Raw genomic sequence first — 15,360 nt, 5'->3', positions numbered from 1 at the left:
AATCTGTAATAAACAAATTTCTATTACATAGAGAAATTTGGCTAATTTTTTTTTCTTCCTGATTTCCTTAGAAATCCTAAGTAATGCACTGAAGAGAGGAGAGATCATTGCAAAGCAGGGAGGAGGTAGGACACGCTTAGTTTTGATGTTTTGATGTTTAGAATAGGTTGTTACTGTGGGGGACAGTAGAGTATAGTGGGGGAAAGCATGGGCTCTACAGTAGACTGCTTGGGGTGGGAGCCAGCTCTGCCTCTACCCAGCTGTGTGACGTTGGGCAAGTTACCGAACCTCTCTGGTTTTCTTACTGTAAAATGGGGATATGATAGTACCTACCTCACGGGGTTGTTGTGAAAAGTAAATGAGTAAATGTATAGGAAAGGTACCTGCGTAGGTCTGTGTAAGTGTTAGCCACTGTCATTATTATAATGGCCATGCAATTTGGGTACTTTGGTTTTCAATACTATAAAATTGTAAATTCTGGCAGTAAATATTTTCACTTGACTATAAAAGTATACCACCTAATACGTAGCATGCTTGCTAAAATATATACACATGTACTCAGAAAAATTCAGAAAATTATGAAGGAAGTCATTATCTGAAATCTCACTGCCCAGTGATGAATACTGTGAACACTTTGGAATGTATCTTTCCATTAATAGATATTTTTATAATGGGTACTTAGAACTCAATGTACTTTTTTCAGCCTGGTTTTTTTCCACGGCTCTGAGTGTCTGGGCATTTCCTTGGTGACTCCACGTGCTGGTTATTTCTGTGGGGGCTGATGCTAGCACTCCACGTGGGCACTGCTTCTTCCTAGTTCTCTGCTGCTGGCGGCATCTGGGGAGCCAGCTTCATTTCTCATGCTCTTGGGCATGCCCCCTACCCTCTCTAGGTCTCACCTTTTTTGTAGTTGCTGGCAAATATTAAAATTGTGTGTGCTGTTACTCAGCTAAGGAAACAGACATGGAGAAGTGGAGGGACTCGTGGGAGGTCACGACCTCGGTCAGTTAGAGAACTGCTGGGTTTCCTCTTCTCGAGTCTGCATCTTGGACTGGGCTGCTTGATCAGTCGTGGGCTGGCTGCAGGCTCCAGTGCCCAGTTTCAGAGGCAGGTGGCAGTGTGGTGGCAGTGGTGAGGCTTGAGTGAGAGGGACCCTTGGGCTCTGCATGTGGGAAAGTTGTGGGGGGTGACCTTGGTGGTGGAGGCAGACCCTCCTTGTCCTGAGTTGCCAGCATCATGGGGTCACTGTGCACTACTGCTGACCTGCCAGCACATGTCTTGCTGGACCGTGGTAGTGAGGGACTGACCCTCCGCCTCTTCCAGAAGGCACTCTGCAGTGCCATCCACTTCTTTTCCTCTGAAGCTAGCAGAGTGATGCACAAGTCAGTGGGCGCTTTCCCGACAAGTGAGGTTCTCTGGAGGTGGCTGTGTCCCTTTGCACACAGAGGATCTGTATTGGTTTTGGTGTTTGTTTTCTCTCTTCTTGATTACATGGCCGAAGTGTAGCTTCTGTGTGCTCTGGAGGTGCTAAGGAATTGCAGCCAGACTGGCCACCAGCAGGGCATCGTGGAGGGACAGCTGGGAGAGGATAAAGGTGCTGAGTGCTTTTGAGTTGTCACCATATAATCCGTGTAATCTGTTACACCGTGTGACCCTCTGAGTGTGGGGTTTCCAAGCCTGCCCGCTTGAGAGCATTTCTCAATGTCTGGTGGTGGGGAAACCACAGAGATCTCAGGAATTGACAGCCGTGGCTCACAAAGCTTGTCACAAGTCCTAACACTTCTGAAGGAGCATGGAGAACGCTGTCCTCCAGGGCAGGCTTTTCTCTTTCTGTTACGGAGATTTGAGCCGTGGCCCAGAATAGGAAGAATAGTAGGCTCATTGCCCAGCGCTAACAGCTGTCAGCATTTGAGGGCTAGCTCGTGATAAGTTACTGTGGGGCTTAATTGTTGAGTCGTGGTTGAGTTTGTGAAGTGCCCAGGCCTCTGCACCCACGTCACCCTCCTGGCATGGTGTGCTCTCACATGCACAAGTCCCTGACTTCTGCCTGTGCTGTGTGTCTGTTTCAGGTGGAGGTGGAGGCAGTGTCCCTGGAATCGAGAGGATGGGCCCCGGCATTGACCGCATTGGGGGTGCCGGCATGGAGCGCATGGGCGCAGGCCTGGGCCACGGCATGGATCGTGTGGGCTCCGAGATCGAGCGCATGGGCCTGGTCATGGACCGCATGGGCTCAGTCGAGCGCATGGGCTCTGGCATCGAGCGCATGGGCCCACTGGGCCTCGACCACATGGCCTCCAGCATCGAGCGCATGGGCCAGACCATGGAGCGCATCGGCTCTGGTGTGGAGCGCATGGGTGCCGGCATGGGCTTTGGCCTCGAGCGCATGGCCGCCCCCATCGACCGTGTGGGCCAGACCATTGAGCGCATGGGCTCCGGTGTGGAGCGGATGGGCCCTGCCATCGAGCGCATGGGCCTGAGCATGGAGCGCATGGTGCCCGCAGGCATGGGGGCTGGCCTGGAGCGCATGGGCCCTGTGATGGATCGCATGGCCACCGGCCTGGAGCGCATGGGCGCCAACAACCTGGAGCGCATGGGCCTGGAGCGTATGGGCGCCAACAGTCTCGAGCGCATGGGCCTGGAGCGCATGGGCGCCAACAGCCTGGAGCGCATGGGTCCTGCCATGGGCCCCGCCCTGGGCGCTGGCATTGAGCGCATGGGCCTGGCCATGGGTGGCGGCGGCGGTGCCAGCTTTGACCGCGCCATCGAGATGGAGCGTGGCAACTTTGGAGGAAGCTTCGCAGGCTCCTTTGGTGGAGCGGGAGGCCATGCTCCTGGGGTGGCCAGGAAGGCTTGCCAGATATTTGTGAGGAATGTAAGTGGCTCTTGAGGAACTTCTCAGTGGTTTTACACAGAAAGGGAGGAGGGAGGCAGGGAGTCAGCAGTACTGGATGGCGGCAGGTTGACGTCAGAGGCGATGCCCTCAGAAGGGGAGCTGAGTAGCATGCGAGGCCACCTTATCACTGTCCCCAAAGTTTGATGTTGGTAGGGTGTGAAGGGGATGTGAGAGCTTAAGACACTTGTGCAGCAAGAATAGTGGGTTTGTGAAAGCCTGGGCTTGTCTGACTACTAGGTGGAACGGGCAGCGAGCTGAAGAACTCCAGTTTCTCGAGCCTTTGGCTTAAAGAGCTGCTAAGCCTTGGCTTCACAGTTCAGAGGAAAAACGGCTGTGTCTGAATTATCTTTAGCAAATTGACCACCTTCAGCTGCTGTTGGCTGGTTCTCTGGGCCGCTCCCCACAGGCAGCTACGTTGTGCTCTCCTGTGACACTTGCACGGGCAGATAAAGCCCCAAGGGAGTGCCCTTGGCCTGCTAGTTTAGAAGCTCATCCAGAGAGACTCACTTCGCTCTCGCTGGTGGGCTCAGTGTGAGGTCAGCCGGTCTCCGCTGAGGAGTCCTCGGAGACCGCCGTGCTGCTCCTGCGTGGGGCCTGCTGGGGTCGCTCATCCATCTCTCCTTGTCTCCCACAGCTCCCGTTTGACTTTACATGGAAGATGCTCAAGGACAAATTCAACGAGTGTGGTAAGTGTTTGCCCAGGGCTCTCTGGGGGCTTCCGTGTGTTGTGGCTTCAGAAAGCGGAGCTTGTGGGTGACGCCTTTGTGGTGCCACGATGCTTCCATCCCAGTTTGCACAGCTACCGGCCACGACTAGAGGCCTGATGAGACATGCCATTTTTCTGCCTGTGCACACATTCAGGCGGCTTGTTGAGTTACCCACTGTGTGTCAGACACTTTTCCGCTGTGTTCTCATTTCATTCTTAACTATCTTTGTTTCTCCTTTTCCTGCTTTTGAAAGGAGGTCGTGCTGTCCCCATTTTACACGAGTCACGCAAAGTCACGTTCCCAAGGTCACATGGCTTCTCAGTGACACTAAAATAAATACGTCTGAGACAAGGTCTCTTTCCACCACAGCACTGTGGGTTCATGCCTCAGAGTCCTTGCCCAGCTGGTCCCACAGGTGAGGGCGCAGGCTCTGGGTGCAGAGCAGCCTCTGTGTGGATGCGGCTCAGGGTCTCTGGCTGTGGTTTCCTGGCACACCAGGCAACCATTCTGGAAGGTTCACTTTGTGGCCGAAAGGAAGTTGAGCTGTCTCTGGGTGAGCGCCGCCCCCGCCTCCTTTAACCTTGTCAAGTGGGAACCCCAGCCCTGAGCCAGAGGCCTGTCTGGGCGGCTCGCTGGATCAAGGCCTCCCCAGTGCTCTCTCGTTTCCTCCTTCACTGGTGGCGCCGATTTCCCCCTTCCTGCTGCTGCTCCTGGGGCAGCTCTTGAGCCACAGCCTGCCTGGGGCCCCCTTCTGCCCTCCTTCCCCTCCTTACTTGCCACATTGGAGGTAGACGTTCTGAAAAGTGAGATGGGATCCCGCCACTCCCCGTGCCTCAGGGCCTGGAGGTGTTCCTCACTGGCGGAAGAAAGTCCAAACTCATGAGCCCTTTAAGGCTTGGTCCCTTCCTCTTTTCATCGCACCATGCCCCCGCCCCGCCATGAGCTTGCCAGTGCTGTGCCCCAGAAGTGCTCTGTGGCCAGCTGTTACCGGCAGGAGGCCTCCTTCTAGTGAACTTCCACTTAAGCTAACTCAAAACTCCCCATGGGAAGCCTCCCGGCTGTTGGCCTGCCCTCAGGCCAAGTTAATGGCTCTAGAATTGGGGACCCCTAGCACTGGCCACACTGTTGTGTCCTTGGCTCTCCCAGGAGCAGAGCCCTGCATTTCTACACTCTTCCCCTGTGCGTTTGTTTCCATGACGCTTGACACATACCTGGATGCTCAACCCACGCCTGAGTGAGTGTGCAGCCCACTCACTATTACACACCAGTGGACAGTGCACAAGTGTCCCCTGTATGGGCGATGGCCTTGTAAACGTGGTGGTGCAGGGTATTAAAGAGGAGGCCTCTGGAACTTGGCGATGAAGTTGGCCTCCCACAGCCGCTAGTTTAGACTCGAGTGTCAGGGCGGCACCTGAAGCCGCCAGAAATGCTTATCACGGGGCAGTCAGACCGCTGTCCTGCTGGCAGAGGAATGGCGGTGTGGCTGGGGGCCGCGGTCACTGGGTTCCCACCTGCGTTCTGAGCGTTCAGGCGCCAGGGCCACACTCCCTTGGCCTCTGTCACCCGAAATCCACCAGGTGATCTGGACTGAGTGGAGCCCAGGCTGAGGCTGTGCTCCGGGTTTGCCTGATGAGTGTGGTCTCTTCTTCCCTCCTGTGCCCAGGCCACGTGCTGTATGCCGACATCAAGATGGAGAATGGGAAGTCCAAGGGGTGCGGTGTGGTTAAGTTTGAGTCGCCAGAGGTGGCTGAGAGAGCCTGCCGGATGATGAATGGGATGAAGCTGAGTGGCCGAGAGATTGATGTTCGAATCGATAGAAACGCTTAAGCAGTTGCCTTTTTTAAACATCGATACCAGACCTCTGAATTTGTATTTTTTCTTGTTAACCATTTTAATTTGTTGGCTGGATGTATAAAGATGTTTAAAAAATTCAGTTGCTTTTTGGGGTAATTTGAATTACTTTTTTAATGACTGGGGTTCCATTTGACTGTTTGCATTGAGATTGCAATGTGCGCAATTTTTTTTGTAGTTGTGGCATCTTGTTGACATCAAATATGACTTTGATAATAAATACCAGTTCCTGAAAGCTGCTTGCTTTTGCATGTGTGTTGGGGGGCAGCCACCCGAGGTTTGGGGAGCAGAGCCACTGAGTCTCCTTTCTCCCCTGGAGCGGTGGCCCCGGGAGTTGGAGGCCGTTGGCCCCGCCTACTTTAGGAAAACTGTGAAAGTTGAATCCGCCAGAGCCGGTAATGGAGCACCTGGCTGGGAGAGCACCTGGCTGGGAGAGCCGCCCGTCTGCCCTGGTGCGGTGGGCCTGTGGGCACAGATGCTGCGCCAGGCTCTGTTCCAGTTTGGCTTTGTCGGGCTGCTATAACAAACATGGGTTTCTCAGCTCGGGAGGCTGGGAAGTCCAAGGTGAGGGCGCCGGCAGGTTCAGCGTCTGGTGAGGGCCCTGGCGCACAGATGGCACCTTCCAGCTGTAACCTCGCGTGGCAGAAGGGACATGGGCCTTTCTCGGGCCTCTTTGATGAGGGCACGAATCCCATCCATGAGGGCAGAGACCCCAGTACCGTCACGCTGGGTGTTAGGTTTTCAGTGTAGGAATTGGGGTGGGGGTGGGGGTGCACATTCAGTCCATAGTGGCTTTTTTTTGCTAAAATAAACCAAGCAGGTGCAAGGGTCTGAACAGATGTGGTTGTGTCAGGGATTCAGGCTGAACTGGATTCCTGGGCTCTGTCAGAACTGGGTCACGCTCCCTGCTCCCCTCCCAAGACGTGACCTCATGCACAGGTTGGCAGCGTGTGAGGACCTGCCGCTGCTGCTTGGGATGTGGGCTGGGGGCGGCTCCTACCTGCCTCCCCTCCACTCTGGCTGGCACATGGCGAGGAGCCCCATCTCAGGCAATCCCACCTTGAGGTCTAGCAAGGCGCCCCCTCCCCGGCCACTTTTCTCCCTGCCCCACTTTTCTCTTCCTGCCCTTTCTCTCTGAGGGGTGAGACCCTGGAGGAGAGGGTCGATGACCCCCCCCTCCCCCCAAGTGTTTGATCATGGCTCTGCTCTGTGCCAACCAGGAGGGAAAAGAAAGACAGGAAGCAGGGACTGCTTTAAACAGGGGCTTTATGTGGTCAGCTGGAGTCTGGGGGTTCTGTGGCCGCCAGGCTGGGATCCAGGGCTCCTGGGTTTAGCAGGTGGCTCAGCTGGTGGGTTGTCCCAGGTCCCCACACCTGCAGGCCTTATCGTCCCCGGGGGAGTGGTTGGCTTTCCAGAGGGTCTGCCGAGGAAGGGTGACTTCCAGTGACACCTCCCCACATAAGCAAACAGGGAACAGCCCCTGGGGGTGGGGCATACCCCCTCCCGAGGCACTGTGGTCCCTTCCAGCGCCCCAGAGCATCTACATACCCCAGAAGCCCACGTCGTCATATACTTCCGTTTCCCTGGTGGAGAACACAGTGGGTCAGCAAGGCCCCCGGCCCATCCCCCAGCCCGTGCCCCCCTAGTCCCGGCTGCACTCACAGGGGCAGTAGAGCTGTCCTGGGCACGTAGCCATCTGCGAAGAGAGGAGGCACGGGTGAGTGCTTGGCCTTGTGGTGGCCCCCTCTCCCCAGGGCCGCCGGGTCTGCCTCACTCACACTTGCCCTTGGTGTCCCGGCATAGCATCTCGTCCTTGTTGGTGAACTCGATCACCTCCAGGATCTCCCCACGCCGGATCCCCAGGTGCTTGCCGCCCCCACGACGGGTCTTGGCATTGGGGTCGATCATCATCCTCGTCTGAATCACAATCTCCCCTTCAAACTGGAGGGAGAAGAGAGAGCTTTCGCCTGTGCTGCCACCCAGGACCCCTGGCTTCCTTCCGAGGGTGGAATTGGGGGCCTTGGTCAACTGGGGCTGACCCTGGCTTAGCCTGGCGTCCACACCTTGAACTTCTTCCGGAACTCCCGCTCAGCCTTCTCCGCCTTCCGGATCTGCTTCAGGACCTTCGGGTCCATGGCTGGCATCTGCTGTTCCTGGGGGCCCTTCTCCTTCCTGACCCCCAAAGGAATTGGGTGCTGGTGAGCAAGGTGTGGGTCTCAGGAGTCCCCTTCCACTGTCCTCCCACAGCTCAGCCCCACCCTGTCCCATGCCCTTTGCCCTGTGGTACCTGAGCTCTGGGTCTTGGGGTGGCCTCCTGGGGGACTGCTGGGTAGATGGCACTTCATCTGGGGCAGTCAGAACGCCAAGTTAGGGCAGGGCCCGTTGGCTCAGCCTCTCAGCCTGGCAGCTTGATCTTAAGTGAGCCTTCCCTGACGTCAGTTCAGAGGACATCCGTCCCCCAACCGCTGCTGCCCACCCTCTCCACATCCCTCTCCTCCTCCTCGGCGTGAGTTCTAGGAGGTTGCCTTGCATTTTCTGCACTCCTGCTGCACGCCAGGTACAGCACTCATTTCACCCCTCACACAACCTTATTGGTGACAGTGGGCCATACTGCCATTCTCAACCGGCTGATGACAAAATGCCCAGAGAGGTAAATAACCCGTCTAAAGCCAGCCAGCTGTTAAGGGATAGAGGCAGGATTTACTTTAGGCTCTTGAGGCCATTTCGTGTCTACCCCCTAGGGCAGATTGGGTTCTGGGAATTGTAATGAGGTTTGGGTCAAAAATAAGGCAAAGGGAAGCATTTCCTAGAGGCAAAACGAAGTCCGCCTCTGAGAAGGGGCTGACGGGGTGGGGGGTCGGGGGGTGGGGCTCAGACTGGCCTGGCTGATGCTGAGATCTGGACTGTGAGGGCTGATTCCTAGCGAATGACCAGCTTGCCAGGTGTGAGCCCTGCTGGCCAAGGGCTTGGCTTACAGCGAGAGCCTCACGAACACCAGGTGAGTGAAGGATCCAGAACCGGGCACCCCAGCTTTCTGCCGTCCTCTTTGAATGACTCAAAGCGTCACCCTGGACGTTGGAGGCCAGCAGTCCCTCCCATCAAGTGCCCAGTGCTGGGTGTTTGTGGGTACACTCGCACCCCTTCAGACACTGAGCTTGCCTCCAGGCCTGATGTTCGGATGGGTGCCGTGCACGGTCCCACCCAGAGCACTCTGCAGCTGCTCCTCCCTCCCAGAGGCTGCCCAGGCCAGAGATGGTCACCCAGCTGAGAGCGGTCTTGACTCAGGTGCCCCAGGGCCCCTACAAAGTTGTCCACAGCAGCAGAGAGCACAGACCAGGCGCACCGTGGCCCGAGCTTCCTGGCTGTGAGCCTGAGTAGGCCATCCTCAGATCCTGGGGAAGAGCTGGGCCTGGCCCCTCCAGAGGAGTGCCCGGCTGTGCACGGAGCCTCTGGAGTGGAACTGCCACTGCTGCCAGGAGGCGAGAGTCCTTCCAATGGAGGAGACTGGAAAAGGGCAGAGCAGACTTCGGGACAGTCTGCACACCTGTGAGCCCCACATGGGGCCTCAAGGAGGGCGAGATCCAGGGAAGCGAGTGGCACGGAATGGGGAGAAGGCGGTCCAGTGGCAGGGACAGTGAACAGAGGTAGGGATGTGCCTGGTGGGTTTGGGGTTAAAGAAGGAGAGGGGAAGCAGTGGCCAGAGGCACTCCCTCCCCACGTCCCGAGCCCCAAGAGTGGCCCCCAGACCCTGGCCACAGAGCCTCACTGGAGCAGAAGCAGGAGGGGCCCTGCCAGGAAGCTCTGTGCCAACAGAGACGTGTTGCAAGCAGCACCCCAGGGAAAGCCCGGGAGAAGCAGATGGGGCCCGGAGGGAGCCTTGGCGGCAGAGGCCTCAGCCGGAGATCCCCCAGGCAGCCCTGGTGTGAGGTTTCTCTGCCGGAAGCTCTTCCCAAAGACAGGGCAGGGAAGCAGCCTGGCGGCAGAGGGCCTGGGCTCCAGTCCCCAGGGCACTGCGTACTAGCTCTGTGAGCTGGGGCAAATCACTTCTGGGATCCTCAAGCTTCCACATCTATAAAATGGGTGGGACATTGCCTTGGAAGCCATTTTTTCTGTTCACGCGTTGCTGGTTGAAGGCATTAGCCCTGGAGCTAGGGGGCAGGCGCAGGCCTCCTGCGCCGCCATCCTGCTCTCCAGGAGCAGAGACTTGGAAGAAGGGAGCACAGGGCCCTTGGAACTCAGAGCACTGAGAGCAAATGAACTGCCTGGGCCTGCAGACCCAGAGGATCTGCCACACCCCTTCTCCAGCCCCTGCTGCAGAGTTCAGGCCCCTGTCCTGCCTGGACATCCCTCAAGCATCTCAAACAGCAGGTCTAAGGTGGAACCTGACACTTTGTCCCCTACCCAGGGATGGCTCCACTCTGCACCCAGGCTGCGGGCTTGAGACTTGGGCCTCAGCCATGTCAGGCGCTTGCTCCGTCCCTCTCGCCCCTGGAAACAGCGCCAGGTCCTCCTGCTGCTTTTGAGCTGATTGTCCCATTGCTCTCTATGCCTTCTGCCACCACCTGGGCCACACCCGTCACACCACACTCACTGGCTCCTGGGCTGCCCTTCCGCACACTGTTCCACCCACCAGGAGCTGGTGTGACCTTTCTGAAAAGCCCCTCTCCCCTCTGCTTTCTCCCCTGGCACTGCCAGGAAGGGGGACTGTCACTTGGCCTCACACCCGCAGCAGGGCAGAAAATGCCCTTGTGCGACGGACGTTGCCAGGTGCCTGGGCAGGCTGGTCTGGCTGAGGGCCCAGCCCCACCACCAACAAACCTCTGTCCTTGTGGCTGGTGCTGGAGTCGTCTGCGGACTCCACGTCGTCATACACCTCGTAGATCTCGTCCCGGGCCCTGCGGGGATACCTGAGTGAGGGCCCCCTTCAGCCGCACCCCCTGCGCCCGTGCCCCTCGCCCCGCACACTCACTGCAGGAGGTCTGTAGGCTGGCGGGCCTGGAAAAGGGTTCCAGCAGAAGAGGGGGTCCTCCGTGGAGCTGTGGAGAGACGGGAGTGGAAGGGAGGCCAGCACGGCCATGGCACCTCTGTCCCCTCCTTGCTGCCCGTGCCGCCTGACCCACCTGTGGCCGCTGCCGAGGGCCTCCGAAAGCTCTGGACATCCCTGGGGCCTGGGGGCAGCGGGGGCTTGGCCGGAGGGGGTCCCAGGCTGCTGACCGAGGGCAGAGGCCTCCGCCGGGGTTTGAGGCTCAGCCTTGACCCTCCACTGGGAGTGAGCGCCCCTGGTCTCTGCTGCCTGGCTCCGAACCCCGGGCTGAGCGGGAACCTGGGTCTGCCACCCGCCACAGCAGTGGGCAGTGAGCTCTCGGACACGGAGCCAGGGAGCAGGGGCTTCCTAGGGAGATCCCCGAAGAACTCAGGCTGCGGGCGCTTCTTGAGCAAAGCGCTGGTCTCGGGCTGCGAGAACTTGCGGGGCGGCCCCCGGCACTCGACCTGCAGAAAATTCCTGGGGAGCAGGCTGAACTCGGGCTCCGAGGACGTCCTGGGGAGGCCGCCGTGCTCGGGCTGGGGGCGCTTCTTAGAGAGCGGTTTGAAATCCGACTGCCGCGGCCTCTTGGGAAGCGCACTGACCTCGGGCTCCGAGGACGTCCTGGAGAGGTCACCAAACTCAGGCTGCGGGGGCTTCTTGGGGAGGTCACTCAGCTGAGGCTGCGGGGGCTTCTTGGGAAGGGCACTGAGGTCGGGCTGCGAGGAGTGGGGGTGGGGCTCACTGGACTCAGGCTTCCAGGGGGGCGCCTGAGGGACCTCGCTGAACTCAGGCTGCAGCAGGGACTTCTTAGGGAGGCCGCCGACCTGCAGCTGTGGGGGCTTTCTGAGGTTTGCATTGAACTCGGGCTGCGAGGGCTTCGGGGTGGCCTCATTTGGCTCAGGCTGCCGTACCTTCCTGGGGAACGCACTGAATTTGGGTTCTGAGGGAGGCCTGGCAGGGTTGCTGAGCTCAGGCTGTGGAGGCTTCTGGGCAAGAGCGCTGGGCTCCGGCTGCAAGGCCTTCTGAGGGGCCTCACCGGCTGCCGGCTGCAGGGCCTTCCTGGGGAACAGAGTGGCCTCGAGCTGTGGGAACTTTTTGGAGAGTTCACTGGACTCAGGTTTGGAGGGCTTCTTGGGCAGATCAGTGAACTCAGGCTGCGGGGGCTTTCTCGAGAGATCAACGACCTCAGGCTGTGGGGGCTTCTTGGGGAGACCAGCAAACTCAGGCTGCGGGGGCTTTCTGGAGAGATCAGCGAACTCAGGCTGCAGGGGCTTCTTGGGGAGATCAGCAAAATCAGGCTGCAGAGGCTTTCTGGGGCGATCAGTGAACTCAGGCTGCGGGGGCTTCTTGGGGAGACCAGCAAAATCAGGCTGCAGGGGCTTCTTGGGGAGATCAGCGAACTCAGGCTGTGGGGGTTTCTTGGGGAGACCAGCGAACTCAGGCTGCGGGGGTTTCCTGGGCACTGCACTGAACTCGGGCTGTGGCTTCTTGGGGTGCTCGTTTAGTTCAGGCAGCGGAAACTTCTTGAGGGGTTTGTTGACCTCGGGCTTTGGGGGTTTTTGGGGTTGTTCGCTGGTCCCAGGCTGAGAGGCCTGGAACTTTGCTTGAAGGCTCCGGAAGTCCTGATGGCTCCCCTAGGGGACATGGAGCCAGTCAAGCAGGGACTCAAACACACAGGGGTTGTGGAGAGACCGCCTTGGGGACACACCCCCTTCCCTGGGCTCCCATTCTGCTAGCTCCTTTTCCCATCCTCTGCCCTTGGTTCTCTTCTCTGTCGGTCGGGGACTCCCACATTTCCCAAGCTCCTAAACCATACCTCCTGACCTCTCCACTTGGGCTCCAAATGCACACCTACCCTCTAGGACCCGACCTCCCCGCACCAGGACCTGACCTGCCCCCATCAGGACCCGACCTCCCTCTATCAGGACCTGACCTCCCCCTCAATCAAGACCCAACCTCCCCCTATCAGGACCCGACCTCCCCCGCAATCAAGAACCGACCTCACCCCGAATCAGGACCCGACCTCCCCCCACTAGGACCTGACCTCACCCCCATCAGGACCTGAGTTGCCCCACATCAGGACTGAGCTTCTGCCCCCCACCAGCCTGCTGCTCCCCAGCACCCCCCTCAGTTGGTGGCGCCTTCCTTCCCAGCATCCTCGAGATCCCCTCATTCTTGCACCGCCATGTCCCCAGTTCTTTCTGTTCTAATTTCAAAATACATCCGGAATCCAACCACTTCTCATCGCCTGCACTACTGTCACCCACTGGAGGAACTTGCCAGAAGCACCTTCCCCTGTTGCCTGGATTATTTTAACAGGCTCCTCCCTGTTCTCCCGCCCCCCATGCCTGGTCGGTCCCCCTACAGCAGCTGGGGGAAGTGAGTCAGTCTGTGCCCCTCTGCTTGAAATCCGGCAGCCTGCCTTCCTTTCTCAGCAGGCCCTGAACCAGCCAGCCAGCAGCCCCTACCTGGTCACCAACTCATCCTCCGACTCCTTCTCCATCCCCCTCCTTCTCCCCTCTCCTGCCCCTTGCCTGGGACAGTCCCCCACCGCGTGGTTCTCTTCTTCCTGCTCCTCCACTTCTCTGCTCCAGCCTCTCCTTATTAGGCCTTCTTACCTAATTGAAAACAGTCAATGCCCCCTTGCCAGTACGCTCCATCCTCCCCAGCCTGCACGGTTTTTCTCTCAGCACCTGCCACCTTGTGTCATACTATTTATTTCACTCCTATTGTTCTTGAAATGTGAGGGCAGCGCCGCGGCTTTTTCACTGCTGTCCTCTGAGTGCCTGGCACCCAGTTGGGGCTCAGTCAATATCTGCTGAAATAAAGAATGTACGCAGGGCACAGAGGCAGGCGTGGACTCAGCCACGTCCAGTCTGTCCATCACAGACTCACGTGGACGGATGCAGAGACACTGAGAGAGAGACGTGGAGGCAGAGGTGGGCGCAGGGGCTCTCTTAACGGTCCCAGACACCTGGGCCGACAGGGGTGCCCACGAGGCTGGCAGGCAGGCCCCCATGGAGGGCACGGGCAGGCCTATGCACCATCTGTGTCACATCCAGCCTGCCCCAGACACAGGCAGAGGCACAAGTGGGCCAGGCCTGCTCCACCCGACAAGGTACCCCAGAGGTGGTCTCGCTGCAGGCTCCCCAAGTCTGGCTTCACTGGGGTCAAGGAGATTGGGGGAGGGGAGGGGCAGAACCGCGTGGACTGTGCCCCCGTCACTGCCTCGCTGTCTTCATCCGGAGAACGAGGAGGGTGGCGATTCCTTTCTGGGGCCTGAAATGCCTCTGTGAAAGGTCCTCTACAGGGGGTGGTCGGGGAAAGGGCCCCAGGGTGACCCACAGGGCCACAGAATCAGGATCAGCAGGTGACCTTGGGTGACAGCCGGGGTGGGGGGACAGCGGGCGCATGACCCACTTTCTCATTCACAGGAAGCCCCTGCACTCACCCTGGCTGCCTGTTACCCGCTTGCTGTTCACGCTGACATGGAGGGAGGGGAGTAGTCCAGGAAGTGTCATCTGTGCCCCCTTATGGTCGCAGCCTCGCCTGGGCCACAGCCCCTTGGAGCCCAAGCTGTCTCAGGGGTGCGTCTTGGATGCTTCCCACCTCTGGGCCTTTGTGATGGTCACTCTCCGTTCCCAGATGGCTTTCCTGCCCTCCTCACTGCTCCACTCCCATTTCCACCCAGGCACCCTTTGCCTCCGGTCAGTTGGGGGCTCTCCCGGAGCTTGGGGACTCACTCACCATGGCTGCAGGCAGGTGGCGGGCCACGGGGCGAGTGGGCCACGGGGCCAGTGGGACCTGAGCCGGGACCGCTGCCTTCAGGAAGTGACTGTGGCTTTTGCTCCATGGGCCCCACTGGGTGGGGGCTGATGGCGGGGTGGGGAGGGCAGAGGAGGAAGGAAAGTAGGCGGAGACAGCCCCGGCCTGTCCCTAGATCCTGTGGGGTCGTTCTTGAGTCCCCGTCCTGCCTGCTACGGTCTCCTTCGTGCATCCGACCTCAACACTTTGTCAACCCGGTCACTAGTTTCTTGACTCCACTGTTCCCCTCCCTCCCACAACATGCTCTGCCGTGTGCTGACCTCCGGACCCCAGGGAGGACGCCATGCCAGGCCCAGACCAAGGTCCCCTCCAGCTGGGGCCTCCAGGAGGGGCTCAGTGGGGAAGGGGCCCGGTCAGCTCTGGGCCCCGAGACCCAGGGGTCAGGTGAGTGTGATGGGTGAGGCCCTTCTGCAGGCTCTCATTGCCTCATCCGCCTTCCTCATTGAGACACTTCCCCGTGGTCTGATTCCCCAGCTCTAAGCAGGACTTCCCTTTTATGTCACAGGGACCGTGGACGACTGGCTGGACAGAGGGCCCAACTGGGATGGCAGATTTGGTGGCAGACGGGAGGTGGGAGGAAAACTGAGACAGCTGGGAGGCCAGTGAAGAGAGGGTGAAGGGAGTGGGCAAGACCAGTCCTGTTAGGGAGTGAGGCCGGGCCAGACACAGGGCTGTGTCCCCAGGTCAGTGACCTCAGGCACAGATGAAGAAAGAGACTCCTCCCCCTCCCTCCCCCCCATCTCCCCCCCCCCTCCCAGAGTGCGGTGGCCTGATTCTCAGTCTGGCCTGAAGGAGATCACCTGAGGGCTTGACAAAAAGACAAAGGCTCCGGAGAATTCTCACCTAATTGGCCTCTGGGGTGTGGCGTGAACTTGGGGATTTTTTCTTTTTTTTTCTTTGAGGAAGATTAGCCCTGAGCTAACATCTGTGGCCAATCCTCCTCTTTTTGCTGAGGAAGACTGGCCCTGAGCTAACATCCGTGCCCATCTTCCTCTACTTTATATGTGGGACGCCTATCACAGCATGGCGTGCCAAGCGGTGCCATGTCCGCACCTGGG

At 58.8% G+C, this 15,360-nt stretch overlaps 2 protein-coding genes across 27 annotated transcripts in view; one reads left to right on the top strand and one right to left on the bottom strand.

Moving 5' to 3' along the window:
- The window catches only part of HNRNPM (heterogeneous nuclear ribonucleoprotein M), a 359,069-nt gene extending 353,383 nt beyond the window's left edge, over positions 1-5,686 (top strand). For 16 of the 26 annotated variants that reach the window (XM_070623824.1, XM_070623822.1, XM_070623840.1 and 13 more), the window contains 4 exons: positions 72-125; positions 2,070-2,872; positions 3,528-3,579; positions 5,264-5,686. In XM_070623824.1, coding sequence (XP_070479925.1) covers positions 72-125; positions 2,070-2,872; positions 3,528-3,579; positions 5,264-5,427 — 1,073 coding nt within the window. In that variant the 3' untranslated portion in view covers positions 5,428-5,686. The remainder of the gene's footprint in view (positions 1-71; positions 126-2,069; positions 2,873-3,527; positions 3,580-5,263) is intronic. The other 10 variants (XM_070623834.1, XM_070623844.1, XM_070623839.1 and 7 more) reach the window with 2 other exon arrangements.
- Positions 5,687-6,700: 1,014 nt separating this feature from the next.
- PRAM1 (PML-RARA regulated adaptor molecule 1) lies at positions 6,701-14,774 on the bottom strand. Its single transcript, XM_070623821.1, has 10 exons — positions 14,225-14,774; positions 10,572-12,111; positions 10,421-10,487; positions 10,270-10,346; positions 7,739-7,796; positions 7,515-7,623; positions 7,230-7,392; positions 7,114-7,147; positions 7,000-7,034; positions 6,701-6,871 (listed from the first exon to the last, which is right to left on the bottom strand). The coding sequence occupies exons 1-10, from the start codon at positions 14,225-14,227 to the stop codon at positions 6,834-6,836; spliced, it is 2,124 nt and encodes a 707-aa protein (XP_070479922.1). The 5' UTR covers positions 14,228-14,774; the 3' UTR covers positions 6,701-6,833.
- Positions 14,775-15,360: the final 586 nt, after the last annotated feature.

Source organism: Equus przewalskii, chromosome 6 (assembly GCF_037783145.1).
Source record: "Equus przewalskii isolate Varuska chromosome 6, EquPr2, whole genome shotgun sequence".
Classification (NCBI taxonomy): domain Eukaryota; kingdom Metazoa; phylum Chordata; class Mammalia; order Perissodactyla; family Equidae; genus Equus; species Equus przewalskii.
This window is presented reverse-complemented; position numbering and strand designations above follow the sequence as displayed.